The 15572-nt window shown below is 46.2% G+C and overlaps 1 protein-coding gene across 1 annotated transcript; it reads right to left on the minus strand.

Annotated features, from left to right (window-relative positions):
• Positions 1-307: 307 nt before the first annotated feature.
• Positions 308-6894, minus strand: lhx1a (LIM homeobox 1a). The gene is made up of 5 exons (XM_061073668.1): positions 6725-6894; positions 4617-4840; positions 3799-4082; positions 1777-1942; positions 308-687 (listed from the first exon to the last, which is right to left on the minus strand). Exons 1-5 carry the CDS (start codon positions 6892-6894, stop codon positions 308-310), a joined length of 1224 nt encoding a protein of 407 aa, XP_060929651.1.
• Between the last annotated feature and the right edge of the window lie 8678 nt (positions 6895-15572).

Raw genomic sequence — 15572 nt, forward strand, 5'->3', positions numbered from 1 at the left:
GGGAGTGGGCAAAAGAAGCAATTGAAACACCCAAACACAACACTGACGACAATGTTTTTGAGCAGCATGATTTAAATGCCAGATAATCTTTCCCCACAAATAAGACCAACAAATCATGAGGGGAAATAAATAAATAAATATGAAAACTGCCCCCGCCCCCCTAAAAAAAAATAAGATTCAATGGTGTTGCCCTAACCCTGTTGATATCCAAGTCCCTGTTCTCCATTCCAGCCCCCCCGTCACCACCGAAACCTCTCCACCCTCCATTACCGAATCTCTTGCCAGTAAAGTCTGCTCTCTGAAAAAGCTACCACACAGTGCCCTCGTTCATTTCCGAGGGCGGGTGGGACAGGTGGTTGTTGTATCCGCTGCCGTTCAGCGACAGTGAGGTAAAGGGTGGACTGGGGCCGAACACCTCAGAGGAGAGGCCGTGCAGGGCCCCCGGGATTCCGGGCTCGGGGCTCGGAGAGTCCCCCGGGTGGTGGGACATGATGTCGGAGAAGCGCTGCACCTCACTGGAGGGGTGGTGGCCCGGCAGAGGGTGGTCCATACCTCCGAGGGGGGTGCCCGTGGGGCCTGAGGAGGGCACGAAGGGGAGATCGACTGGGGTCTGGGCCTGCGACGACGGAGGCCCCTGTGGAAAGAAGTCATAATTCCCTCCTGGGCCGTAGTACTCGCTTTGATAATCTGTAGATCCAAGAGACGAAGAATAATAACAAAAAAAAATCAACGTTAGCTAGGAGAACAATGGGTTTGCATAAAAAAATCCAGAGACGTTGACGAATTCATTCAATATACATAGCTTGATTTGTATTAGTGAGGGAGAAAGACCCTCGCCGTGCTACATTAGTCACAGTGCACGTTACACTTAAATCAAAACTGCAATTGGGTGGGGAGAACAACGTGGCCACAAAATTAATTAAAGTGGGGGCCATTTCATCAGCAGTTCTACCTACTGAGACAGATCTTTTCTTTTTTTTTTTAAGTTCAGCAGAATATTATTAGACGTTTTGCTTCAGCAAAAAAGACAAAGGCCTGAGCACAAATGAAAATTCTCTGAAAATTATCATATATTCCAAGGCACTTGAAGGCAGAGCGTGGTATCAAGTCACTCAAATGTGAAGTAACTTCACTTAAACTTAACTCAGTGAATGAGGTGACGCACACTGACTAACATCTCTTCTCGCTGTGTTTTTAAAAGAACCTTTCGGATGAATATCCAAAGCTGCCATAATAACTGTAGGCTACACTTTTGATTTCTATATATATATATATATATATATATATTATTGTGGATTTGCATTTTAAATTATCGTGTGCTTTTTGTGAAAGAAGCTCAGGAAGAAAACCATATGCAGGCGGAGTATTTCCTTGAGAGTGTGTCTTTATACGACAATAACAAAGACCTAAATCATACGACTTATTCAACATCTTAGCTGATGATGAGATGAAATACAACAATGTATAAGAATTGTGTCATATCAAAAGAAGAGGTCAGAAAACTAGAACACATTTTTTTGCTGATAGAGGAAATAAGAAACATGCAAATATGAATTTTTAAAAAAGTTAAATAAAGCGTTTTACTGAAACCATTGATAATAAATAAATAGGAGAAAAGGTGTAGAAAAAGGTACAACAGGCTACATTATCCATATATAATGTAAAACAATGTGTATATAAGGCCTATATTACACATATGCATAATGTAGACATGAACTACAAAAATATAAGACACATTTTCTTTCTTTGATAAAATGAGCTAAACTGTAAGCCTACCTCCATAGTAGGAGAAGGGCCCGTTGGGGATGAGCTCCCCGGGCTCCAGCCGGTCCACCAGCGTCCTCATCCGCCTCGGGCTGCGGAAGAACGCGTGCCTCCTGGCGCCCAGCGCGCTCAGCTGCTTCATGCGCCTCTCTTTGGACCGTCGGTTCTGGAACCAGACCTGGACACACACACACACACATAGGTCAACTCCTGATACACAGTATGCTGCTGATGACGCCATTTTGATTGCACGTCAATGGCTTTTTTTTTCATGGGAGGTGAGAGGAGGGAGGAGGGAGGAGGGGAGGGGTGATGATGGAGAAAAACAATGTTGGAATAAAAAATGAAAAGAAACCATTAAAAAATTCGCGCCGTTATTTTTTTGTGACTAAGCAGGTGAACGCGGCTGTGCAGACCCGACCCGTGGAAAGGAACGTGTCATTAGGTGTCATATTTACCTTGGCGCTGCCTTTAACCCGCGACGCTTGGCTCCTCGCTGGAGTAAACAAGCGCGTGCGTGATGAGCCGGTTTACCCCGCTTTGCTCCGGGAGGAAGGCGATCGCGCCCAATTATCTGTACAGGAGCGAGCATCACATCTAACCTCCCTAATGGTCCTTTAACCCTCCATTTACTCCGACTGCAGGCTGGAGCAGCGGGGGTTTAAAATCTCCAATTAATACTTAATAGGAGGGTTGTTTCCAATATATTACCAGGCTCTTGGAGGTTATCATTTCCTAATCTATAGGCCGGATTCCTTTAATTACGCTCCCCCCCCCCCCCCCCCCCCTCGTGCTCATACATATTAGATAGTCTACCTATCTATCCGTGCGTCGGCACTCTCACTTTATCGCTGTTAATCTGTTATGTTAAACCGTTTTTACCTCGGCTCTGCCCCGCAGTTTTATCTACATCATCCCCTTTTTACTCCAGAAAAAAGGAAAGAGAAATCCGTCCGCGGAATAAAGATGCAAAAAGGCTCTATTTTCCCCTGCGTATGTGTGATAGGAGATAATAGTCGTTTGCACAGGACTTATCGTTCTGTGTCAACCCGTTTTTTAACACTTTTTTTTTTTAGAAAATCGCCAAAAGAAAAACTCAAACTGCCCTTCATACCAAATCAGTGGTCATAATGATAATAGTTGGATGATGAGAATGGTGCGTCAGTTGTCTGTGCTGCTCCTTGTTTGACTCATCGCGGGCCTGCTGTAACTCGGAGGTGTGAGGAGACCGAGGACCCTTGAAACCGAGTCCTGCCTCTTCCACTCGGCTGAGCTGCTCTCAGCGTGGCTAAATGTGCGCGCAAAACGTGATGGCAGCGCTGTGCCAGGACTCCCAGTGCTCCCAGCGCTCCCAGCAGTCCGGCGCCAGTTGGCGACTCTGCCTCGTCCCGCTCGCCAAGAATTCCCAACCAAAAAAAAAAAAAAGCCCATATAAATTACCCGTCTCCAAATCCACCTCGTCGCTCAGGCCAATCGTTTGGCTTAATGAAATCAATGTGACGGCGCAGTTTTGGAAGGAAAAGAGGCCTGCTTTAAAGAGGGGGGCGAAAGATGTGAGAGGGGGAGGTGAGGTGAAGGGATGGGATGGATGGATGGGTGGTGGTGGTGGTGGGGGGGAGGGAGGTGGAGCCTCTCTGATGGGATAAGGCCTGCGCGGTCGTGGCAGTCTGGCATCTTGGCAGGGACATTTTTTTTTCTCTCTCTCCTATAAAATATAAGCTGTTACATCACACCTTTTAATGGGTGCGTGACACCCTATAAAATAAAAAAAAAATGAAGAAGGCGCGAGCCCACCTCCCTAACCCCTGGGTGTCTGAATTTTATTTCCATAATACTTAAGATTTTTTTTTCAAGATTTACTATCAAATCATGTAGTAGCTTATGTCGTGGCACACGTGGCCCCCTACTTTGAGAAATGGTCCAATTTGCCATTAAATACGTGCTATTAAATTAATATGTATTTACTGGTGAATCAATGAATGAACTTAAAGTCAAATAGATGCTCCGGTTTGCAGGAGACGGCCGTGTGTTTACCTGGATGACCCTCATGTTGAGGCCGGTCTCCTGGGCCAGCTGCTCCCGGATGTGCCGGGTGGGTTTGGGGGTGGCCGCGAACGCCGCCTTCAGGGTCTCCAGCTGCTTGGCCTTGATGGTGGTCCGCGGGCCGCGCCGCTTCCCGCCCAGGTTCTGGTCGTCGTTCTCGTTGTTCACCGTCTCCTTGTCGGACAGCGCCGCGATCTCCGTGTCCTTGAGCACCACGTCGTCCTGGAGCTGGTCCTGAGAGTCCGGTGATAAACTCGGGTCGCTGCATGCCGTTACTGCAGGAATAGGAAACATGGCGATCAGAGCAGTGGAATCCATCCTCATCCGAGTCTGAACTATGACCTCAGGTCCGCGATGATACATTAGTAGGAAGTAAACAATATTTTCTGATATGTTAATTTGGGTTCTACGCATTGGAACAGTACTAATTAGAACAGCATTAATTTGACAAATAAAGAACAGCTTATTTGTGTGTGTTTCTTTTTTACTCTGCTAAGAACCCTACATTTAACACATATTATGGAACAAACCCATGCAGCACATTTACAGATTCACTGATCAGCCTCTTCACAGCGCTCAGAAGGAGAAACGGCCTGAAGTGGACATATTACGCATTAGGGAGCAGAATGATCTATATGCTTTTTTGTCGGGCTCTGCTCTCAGAATGCCGTCTAAGTCCTGGTCATGGAAATGATGAAGCCACTGTGGGGCTGAACACATGACATCCATCACAATTTATTCCGCCTTGTGCTCACACAAACACACGCACACGGACACACACACACGCACTCGCAGGGCTTCCTCCGTACCTGAGAGGAGGCTGGCGTCCTTTCCATTGCTGTTGCTTATATAATCTTCTTTGCAAACGAATTTGTTCTCGTCTATGATGTAGAGCTCCTCGCCGGTGGAGAGCTGCTTATTGCACATCATGCAGGTGAAGCAGTTGAGGTGGAACACTTTGCTCCGGGCCCTCCGGACCAGGTCGTTCGGAGAGATGCCCTGCGAGCAACCGCTGCACTTGGTGCCAAACCGCCTGCGGGAGAAGAGGGGGGCCAGGGTTATTATTATTATCATAAAATATGTATTTACATTATATTTGTTTCACAGATAAACCCATTTGGATTAAAAAAAAAAGCTAATCATCCTCAGGTCAGGTTTGGAGATAAGGCGGAGATTGTGGGAAGGAATTATCCGCCTTTTGTCGAACATAAACGCTGATTAACATTATGTTTACGGTTTTTGTGTGGGCCTGAAATAAACCAAATAATTTATAACAGAGTCTAGACGTGATGTCGCACCTGACTCCTAATGCTTTTGTTAGACCATTTAAAAATATGGTGTCCACACTTAAACTTTAAATATTTCACTCTATTATATAATATTCAAAGCATAAATATCAACAGTGAAAAGAACAGATCACCACCAGATATTCATGGTGTTGACTAAAAAAAAGCAGCTTATTTTCAAACTTCAAAACAGGAATTTAAAAAAGCCTTTTTAAACATTGTGCAATTTACGAAATCAAGAATGAAGCTGCAATACTGACATGTTAATAATAATAACAATAATAATGATGATGATTTTGATAATAATAAAAATAATAATAATGACACTAATAATAATAATAATAATAATTTAAAACTTGTTATTGTATGGTTTGGTCATTCTGGTTAAATATGTTCATTACTTTATTTATCATATATATCATTTTGTGCATGGGCTCAATCTATTTTTTTTCTATATATTATTTTAATAACAAATGATTTCTTTTCTCCAGAGTCCAGTGCACCGCTACTTTTTTTCCTTCTTCTACATTTCCATGTCCTACCCTCTCCTGCACACGGACGCTCAGTGAACTCGCTGGTTCGGCAGGTTGTGCTGTGGAATAATAAATTACGGCCGTGCCATTGACTTCCCCGTTAAACAATGTGTATTGAGCTGCGTGCACCGCTTGTTGACTGCACGTCTGTGATTGCATTGTCTGCGGACTTGATCTTTTCAGCTAGTTTACTATTCAAATCCACTTATCACGTCCTCCTCAGTCGGACTGAGCAAACACACCGGGCAGCGGCTCCTCTGGCCGGGGTTTGATCCTGAGCGTCCCCCCCACCAACACCACCACCTCCACTACCCCAGCCGGACTCCCTGCGTGCTGTAAAAAGAAACACCCCAAACTGTGATTTCCTCGATTTGCTAACACCCCCCCACCCTGCTGAGAGCGAGTGCACACGCGTTTAATGTGGCCGCCTCTCTTTTGTTGTTGTTTTGCATAAGAATCCAAATTAACAAGCTTTTAATTACTCGCTCTTAATCAAGGCTTATCACCTGCAAGTCCTCACTCACGCCTACAGGCACGGACCGCTCACTCTGTTCACTTATCAAGAGCAAAACTAAATGAACTGAACGCAGAGTTCACTGTAAACACTGGATGCAGACTGGAGTTTTTTTTACAATTTGTTATATCTTCTCCTAAGATCTTGTTAATCAAAACTAACAATTTTTTTTCAAACTAAAAATGTATTAAGGATTTCACTTATTTTATTTTAACAATTCTCTGTAAAAAGTCTGACTCATTTTAAATATGCCTTGATTTTTTTCCCCAGGTTATTGTCCAGCAATACAACTTGTGTAAAAGTTGACCATTATATTGAGGATCATTGTGATAAACACTGTATCCACCAAAACTATTTATTATTATTAAATAATAAATTAATACGGTTTCCATCTATTTTAAGGATTGTGCCCTCGAGTCTCTGCTCTTGTTTCAAGCTGCTCTTTATATTTCTCGATAATAAAAAAAACAATTATTAAAGGTGTGTGTGTGTGTTAGCCTGCTGCTCGCTGTCCACTTAGACCACACACACAAATACACAGAAACACTGTTGTGGAGTTTGTCTTCCACCTTCTCCGCGCTTACCTAAAGAAATCATTCTTGCAGTACAGTCTCCCCTCTCGTGAAAAGCATTTCTCAGTTAAATTACATTTGCACTCGCAGCACTGCACGCATTTGACGTGCCAGGCTCTGTCCAGCACGTTGAGCAGAAAGCGGTCCAGGATAGGCCTCTCGCAGCCGGCGCAGTGGACCATGGCTCTGGCTGTGCTGGGCTACAACCCCGCAGATGAAGCACACAGACACAAAACCCAAAATCAACAGCGCAGGCCGAGCATTGACCGAGTATCTGCTTCCTCCCTCCCGCTTCGCCTGGAGCTCCCCGGGTCAATGAGCGCGGAGGAGCCGGTCGATCAGGTGTCACCACAGATTTCGCCCTGCATGCGTAAAAAAAACAAAAAGGCTGGAGCGTCCAAAGGGAAGATGACGGGAGATGAGGGAAGAAAGAAAAACACCAAAACACACAAGAAGAACGGATGGAAGCGGCGTCCTCTCCCCTCTCGTGTGGAAAAGCCAAAAAGCAAAAGAGGTGAATAAATAAATCAGTCCCTTGTTGCATCCGGAGCAAAACGAGCACAATTCAGCCAAAAACGCAGATCTCAAGGCAGGAAGCCGCAGGTCGGCTCAGGCGAGGGGAGCGGAGCCAGGTCGGTCGCTGTCCCGGCGCTCTTCACTGGGATGCATCGGCCGAGGAGGAGAGCGTCGTGTGCCCGTCTCAGCTGGAAGAGGCGTCTAGTACGATTCTTTGAGGGCAGAGCTGTCACACAACAAGACACGCACGCCTATAAATAATTCAGTGTACTTTGACATGGCAGCGTATCCACTGTCCACAACCCGGCGAGAAACAAAATCTCACACACCCCCCCAAAAAAAGATTCAAACAACACGGGGAAGTGCTTCTCCAATCGGTGTGTTCGGATGATCCGGGAAGATGCTGTGCTTTGCGCCGGCGGCTCCGGTGGTATAGTAGGCGTGTGTGTATGCTGGGATTCCCGAAAGTCTCCAGTACCGTGCGTATGCTGGGATGCGCTGGGTCTCCAGTACACTGTCTTGCTCCTAAAGCTCCAACCCAGCCTTATTCCCAGCCTCCTGACGTCAGGCCGCGGGCCGACCAATCAGCGGCGCGCCGTGCCAGCAATCAGCAAGCCGCCCCATCATAACCCAGCGACGTCTCTGCCTGCTATTTATGCCGCACACTCCAAGACACCAATTGTCAAGAATTTCCCTGCAAACTGTCATATGTAAGTGAATGTGTTTGGAGGAAGCTGCCGAGGCGGCGGAGGAGGAGGAGGGAGAGACGCCACTTCTCAGCCGCGGAGCAGATCCGTCCGCGCAGGTGGAGGACATGAGAGGGACATGACGGAGGACATGACGGAGGACTCTGAGCAGGTAGGTACGGAGGCGTCCCCGGGACCGAGAGGCTGGAGGTGCGTGCTGCGTGTTAGTTACTTTGTGCCAGAGAATTACGCACACCAGTTTTGGCACATGTTCCACCGGGTGTGTTTGTTGTTAATATCACAAATAAAGCGGCTGTGGGTGGAACTATAAAGTCCTCGGGTGGATGTTTGATCACACATCCGGAAGCTGTGATCTTATTCAGGGGATGGGTTGTTTGGAGACGTTGCCGTTAACTTCTCCCCACCCCCCACCCCCCCCCCCCCCCACTCCCTAACATTCCAGGCTGTCAGGTGTATTTAACAACAGAGTGTTTCCCTGCGCATCAGCAGTAGCGCACTTCGAGCACTTTTCGGTTTGGTGCGAAGCAGAGGAAGCGTGGAAGTGAAAGACAGAGAGGCTCTAAAGTTGACAGCTCCGGCAGCTCGGCTCGTCATGGGGCTCGCGGCCCAGACACCTCGGACAATTCATTAAGGGAGGTTCAATCCACTTCAAGTCCACCTTAAGTAAATAACACCGTGAGCCGAACAGCCTCTCGGATTATGTATCCCACCACCCCCATCAAAGAGATCGAGTCAAGTATTACCGAGTTGGATATTTAAAGACCTTGAAGTATTTAACCATTCAAAGATTTTTTTTTTTTTTTTTTCCTTGTTCGGTTTCATTTAAATAGATTTAGTCTAGTCTGAAGGAAAAGAAGAAAAAAAAAAGTATGCTTGCTTTGCTGAACAAATTCGTTTCGTTCTACCATCTAATCAAGATTTGCGTTTTGCCAGGAAACAAGTTTTGTATTTATTAATTCTGTGAAACGTTTGTTTACACACGAACTCTTCTGCTGTGGCCTCCGAGAAGACAACGAGCTGAGTACACGCACTCAAGTACAATAATAAGGAAATGTTCTTTTTTGTCTTTGTTCGTCTTCAGATGGAATCAGCTGCGCACTTTGACTCGGGTCGGGTAGGGGGGGGGGGGGGGGGGGGATCCAGGGACACCCATTTATTCTGTACCAATAGCCCGCCAGCATCCTCCATGCATATGGGCTGCTTCTCATGCAAAACGCCAGCCCGTCCCCGTCCAGCTGCCTCTCGGCGTCTGGGGAGCTCCCCTTCCACAGGACATGTGTTACTGGCTGCAGGAACAAGAGATAAGGCTTCGGAACACGCACTCTCCGTCCTCTTCCTCTCTCTGTTCCCTCTCTTCTTTTCATTTTCACGTCACCACCTCCTCAGTCAGCCGTTTATCTTTCCTTTCTCTTACCTCCATACTTGTTTTTCCCTTCTGTGTGTGGGACGAGCGCATCCTGCTCAGCGTCTGCTTATGTTTCCATCACCGGGACAGTGTGGGTCATTGCGCACCGCGACAACTTGGCGGGTCATAGATCTGCATATGAGGACAAGCAGCGTATAGAGAAATATTTTTCGTTGAGCTTCTCGGCGACAGAGCTCCTATTTCTGTTTTGCTTCTGCATTAAAACCTCCCCGGACGTGCTTGGAAATAGCCACTGAGATCTGGCAGTCTGCGGGCCTCCAACCACCGCAGCAACTTGTAAATGCAGCATGTAAACGACAAAAGTTGTTGTTATTTCCATGTGTAGAAGATGCCTCGATAGTCTGTCAGTGGGGATAATCTCTGCCTGATTTAGAATAAGCCAGAGAGAGAGAAAGCCAGGCGCACAGAGGAAGATTAATCCACGAACAGAGGGAAATCAAAATATAGGCTATGGGCTTAAAAATATCTCAGCTCCCCTCAAGGCAGAGACACTATTAAATGCAAAAAAAAATGGTTTTAACCTTACCACTGTAATCCCTCACTATAAGCGATAGATTTTTTTTTATGCTCTCATATTTTCATTCTGGGGCCGGCAGAAGTTGGAAATCAGAATTCGTGGCTCAGCACCTTAAACAAAACAAAACTTCACGTTAAACAAAACAAAACTTCACGTCTCCCTCCTTTTGTCTCCGAGTGACTGGAGGTGGGTTCGATGGCAGGAGGCCTCGTCAGCAGGCCTGGTTCACAAAATGAAAATCACAGTAAAGCAGCAGTGACAAATTCAAACATAAATACCCAAATTTTATCTAAAATGTCTTTTCACTGCTGCCCTATCTGAATGGAGATTTCTAAATTTACATTTGATTTCCGAGGCGTTGGTTTCAGCTCCTGGAAACTCTCTCTCTCCGTCCCCAGCAGGCCGTGCAGCCTCAGATAAGAACAGGGATCTCTCCTCCTGTATCCGGGGCCGCGGTGCTGTACAGCAGCCCAGGAGATTTGGCGTTTATGAAGTGCAGGCAAGTGAAGTGGTACACTGCGAGATAATTAATCTGAGATAATGAATGAGGCTGTGAAGATGCATGCAATCATTAATTCTAATCATGACACGTTTATTTGTCTCCCGTCTCTCTCTCTCTCTCTCCCCCAGGCTCAGTTTAGCGACACAGTGTCACCACAACAGTGTGCGAGGGGCTCCGGCTGCAGGAAGGACGGAGGGAAGACTGAAGGCTGCACGGAGCAGGTGATGAGCTGGGTTTGGGGGAGAGAGAGGGAGAGAGAGAGGGGGGGGTGTTTAAATTATGAGAGAGTCTTTTCCCGTGGTGGCCAGGACGTGATACCGTGAGGATGTGAACCTAATACCCAGGTCCTAACCCGGGCCAGTGAGACCGAGCATGGGACCGAGGACTGGAGCTTTGATCCGCTGGGCGCACCGGGGTGGAGGTGGGTGTTGTGGGGGGGGAGGGGTGTGGGAACCGGTCTGCTGCTCTGTTCTGCTGTTGGCAGCCTAACTGCAAGATGACGATGATGATTGTTATTGTTATTATTATTATTTTTTTTATATTATTTGTATTTTTATTATTATTATTATTATTATTATTATTATTATTATTATTATAAGGTGGTGGTATTCATATTTCATACTAAGGTGCATTGATCATTCTGATTAACGACTTTTATTTTATTTTAGGAATAAACGGACCATTAAAAAAAAAGTTAATATCTGTTGACATTTTAATTCCCACTATAGGTAAACTTCATTGCATGTAAAACGATGAATTACTCGAAGAAGGGTTTGATGTGATTTAAAGAAAATTTAAAATAAACATTTTAAAAACGAATTTTAAAAAAAAGCCTTTTATTTCTTGTTTTTTATTTTATAAACAAACCGACGTTTTAATTTAAAGAAAACAGTCGTCACAATTAATGTGTTATTTAAAAAGCTTTGTGCCCAAACTGCACATTTACCCCAAAGTTTATCGTCATGTTCATAAACTTTAAGTGAGTTTGCAGAGGAGATGTCGGAGGAGAGAGAGAGTGGTGGGCATCTCTCTGTTTCTGCCAAGCTGTCAATCATCCTTCACGGCGTTATCACGCCCTCCCAGGACCGAAATCCATCCATCCGTTCATCCATCTATCCAATCATCCATCCATCCATCCATCCATCCATCCACCCATCCATCCATCCATCCATCCGTGCCTCTGTGTGTCCACCGCGGTGCGCGATGCTCACGCAGCAGAAAGGGCCATGGAGCTGACACATCAGGGGGGATTCTGAACGTGTAACCCACGTGACTGGATGGGCTGCAGCAGCTACCGCAAAGCACGCAAAGTCCCACAGTCGACTGGCCAAGCTGTGTGTGTGTGTGTGTGTGTGTGTGTGTGTGTCCCTCCTCCTCCTGTAGATCAGGGGCCAAACATATGCCGATGTGAACTCAACGTGGATTATTGAGCCAGCAGCAACTCTATGCAAACATTTTCCAGACTTTTCAACTACGGTCCCAGCCTGTACTGAAAGAAATCCAATGGGATTTATAGATCATCTCCCTACAGCTGTCCTTTCTCAGTCAGTCCCCCCCCCCCCCCCCCCCACCCACCCTGCACAAACACACACACACACACTCACTAGCCAATACTCTGAGGTTGCCATGATCTGCAGCAGCATCATCCACCGCTGTCTCCACTGCCCGTGTGTTTTCTCAAGGAGATCATATGACTCAGTGAATTAGTGGGCTGGGGGTGGAGGTGGGGTCCTGGGGGCGAGGAGGGAGGGGACGTTGGTTCCAGAGCAGTCACCCTGCATGAGGCCCCGGGGTCACCCGGAAACAAGGCCACCATCACCACCACAGTCCCACACACTCCTCTAGGGGGCGAATCAATCCTGGCAACGGGAGGTTGCACAGGCCATTATATCACCATCACTGTGAGAAGGCTAATAACTACACCTATTATACACCTAAAGAAGACATTGCTATTTATATCCTTAATTTTAACCCAGAATCTACGTCTATCAATCTATCAAATTATCTATCTATCTATCTATCTATCTATCTATCTATCTATCTATCTATCTATCTATCTATCTATCTATCTATCTATCTATCTATCTATCTATCTATCTATCTATCTATCTATCTATCTATCTATCTATCTATCTATCTATCTATCTGTCGATCTATTGACAAAATGTAAATAAAGTCATGAACCGTCACCATATCCCGTTTCAGATTTGTTATTCAGTGAATGTATTTGATGAGACACCCAAGTTCTCCCCTCCTGTCGCCCATAAATAACAATATTCACACAAACTCCCGAGAACAGCCCGTTAAATCAACAGCGCGGCTCACACAAAACGCCGCCGTTCCCATCATATCACTGACTGAGAGCCGTCACTGTAAATCAAAAGTGAAAACGCTCCTTTCTCCTCCTCCCCCCCCCCCACCCCCCCCCCCACCCCCATGTACGCTGCAAACCGAGGCGCTGAGAAGTGAACATGCACGGGAAGCAGCCTCTAATGCACTTCCCCTAGTTTAGATTAATGGTGCTCCGCGCTTATTCTGCAGTCGGGGTGAAAGGGCTAGGATCACTAATGATTATAATATAATGTGTGGCGATAACCAGTGCCTTTGAGATATTATCGCCCGCTGGCCAATGCTCAGGGGACGAGCTGCATGGCTGCAGAGCGCCAGATATCTGCTGCTGCTGCTGCTGCTGCTGCTGCTGCTGCTGCGGATTTCTGCGCCCTGATATAAAACAAGCCCGCAAGCGTGAGGGGAGAACTGGCCGCTGCTGATACACACATACAGCCGAGCAGAGAGGCCCATGACGCGGCCCATCCACCACCCATCGGACTCCTGTGTGTTATTATACAGATGAGATGACGGGGAGTTTTATCCAGCAGCGCCCGGCCTCTAATTCTCACCTTATAAATCATGGTGAAAAAAAAAAACATCAGTAGGCCTTGATTTTTTTTTTATTACAGTGATTTATTTCCTTCTTCCCGGAACATTTTGTGCATGTTACATGTTTCTAGGGCCAGTGGGAAACCGTGTTAATGGGTTATTTGAGCCCAGAAGGGAGTTCTTGAATTTAAATGAGGAGGTGTATTTTAAACAGTCCTGATTAAAACCTTTCATCGTAAAATGAAACCAGTGTAAGAGATAAATAAAAAGCTTAGAATGATTCTTAAAATGTGATTTAAGGCCGTCGCCATCCTGTGACGAAAGCAGCTCTTTTAGTGAGGAGGTGTGAATGTTCCAGGTTGTATTTTATTTCCAACTCTGTGATTTCACACAATAGAATTCTTCACTGCGACTTTAGAAAGAGAAAAACAGTCGCAGCTCAACTTAAAATGTGATTTTATGGCTGCTTTAATTTCTCTGTGGTTCCAACTGTTAGAAGAGAATGTTTCTTTTTTTTTCTTGAAATCTCTGGATATGTTTAGAATGAGAAATCATGTGCGTGCATCTTGTAAATGCAGTCGCAGGCCTGTAAGAGCCATTGTTCTCATTTCGAATGTCCCCTCGTCCCAAAGCGCCACAAACAATAAACCCAGTGGAATCACAGATGTCCATATTTACCTGGAAAAAAAGAAAGAAAGAAAAAAAATCACTGGCGTCAAAACAAAAGCCAAGAAGCCTCTGATTGTTGTTTAATGTGAACGCGCGCAACTTTTCCAAAGCCGATTAGCCTGGAAATCCCTGCATAATTACCGACATTCACTGATCAATAACAGACAGCTCAGTCCTCAACGGCGTCTGAGGGAAAACACCGCAAGAGAGGGAAGGAGAGGAGGAGGAGGAGGAGGAGGAGGAGGAGGAGGAGGAGGAGGAGGAGGAGGAGGAGGAGGAGGAGGAGGAGGAGGAGGAGGAGGAGGAGGAGGAGGAGGAGGAGGAAGGAGGAAGGAGGAGAGGAGTGAGCGATGCTGCTGCGCTGGACGCTGGATCCCGCGCTATCCATCTTCATTGGAGCTTTTGTGTGCGTAAAAAGCAAAGGCGTGCGCATAAGGTAAAGCCCGCATCAAAGCCGCGGCTTTATTTTTATATCCAATAGATCAGCAGGCAGACAAAGCTTTATTTTCGCCAGGAGAGACATATTTTACCTCTGCCTTACGGTTTTATGTTGGAGAGGTGTCAGCCGGGGGAAATGGATGGCTAATGCATAGGCAAAACGCTGCTCGCCAAGGCATGCGGCACGTCAGAGGGGGGGGGGGGGGGGGGGGGCTGCAGGGAAGAGCAGCGGGGATTTAGGGCCCCTGGGGTCCCACACGGGGGGACTGAGTGCTGGGTGCGGGAGGGGAAGGGGAGGGGTGGCATCCAGCCTCAACTCCTACTGTAACTCATGACACAGTCGGAAAAAAACCAGAAGCACCGTTAAAAGATACACAAACTCCTACATGAATTTACCTTTTGAGACAAACACACAGGGCTGCTCCAGTGTTTTGAAGAGGCCTCTGCTTCCTTTTTACCCCCCCCCCCCTCTCTTTATTTATATCATTGAATTTCCTCCAATAACTTGATAATTAAAAAAAAGATCTGGCTATTGGTTGAATCAAAGTCAAATACGTGTCTCAATGAGCTTTGAATGTTGTCCAGGGTCAGGGACAAATACAGAGCCCTAAAACCACCCAGGAACCCCCCCCCCCCATACACACACACTCGCACATGCACACACAAATGCACACACTTCATTTTCATCATTAAACTATTGTATGATGTGCATTTAAGTAACGTATACCCCTCCCCCATAAATCCCAAAATGTCAAATAAAATGAAATCGTTCCAGTACCAGTTTTAGGTTTCATGTAACAGTGTGCAAATTAAAACATGAATAATTTATTAGCTTCTTCTGGAGCTGTCAACCGATGGTGACAACTGAATCAAACCCATGTTGACATCACCTGGAAGCTCAGGCAAAGTCCATTAAGTGGATGGTACACAAGCACACAGTCATACACGCACATCCCAGTTAGACTAGCACATTTGTTTTCTGCAACATCCACGTCCTGGTCACAGTCATAAGTCAGATCACCTTCAGGACATCCCCAAACAACCATCCACCTTCTCCTGATGTTCAAACATGTTATCACAGCTCATACTGGAGGGTGAAACCAGTGTCATTGGGAATGTAACATGCTTAAAAGCAACTTCACACAAACAGCAGCCTAGATTAGCAAAAAACACAAGCTAAGGTTCTAATGAGTTTAGCAGTAAAG

Source organism: Limanda limanda, chromosome 6, assembly GCF_963576545.1.
Source record: "Limanda limanda chromosome 6, fLimLim1.1, whole genome shotgun sequence".
Classification (NCBI taxonomy): domain Eukaryota; kingdom Metazoa; phylum Chordata; class Actinopteri; order Pleuronectiformes; family Pleuronectidae; genus Limanda; species Limanda limanda.

Excerpts from the sequence above, each read along its gene's own strand:
- lhx1a (XM_061073668.1), bottom strand. The coding sequence starts at position 6,894 with ATGGTCCACTGCGCCGGCTGCGAGAGGCCTATCCTGGACCGCTTTCTG. Across the intron at positions 4,083-4,616 it reads GGACGCCAGCCTCCTCTCAG|TAACGGCATGCAGCGACCCG; the intron begins GTACGGAGGAAG and ends CTATTCCTGCAG. Across the intron at positions 1,943-3,798 it reads TCAACATGAGGGTCATCCAG|GTCTGGTTCCAGAACCGACG; the intron begins GTAAACACACGG and ends GTGTGTGTCCAG.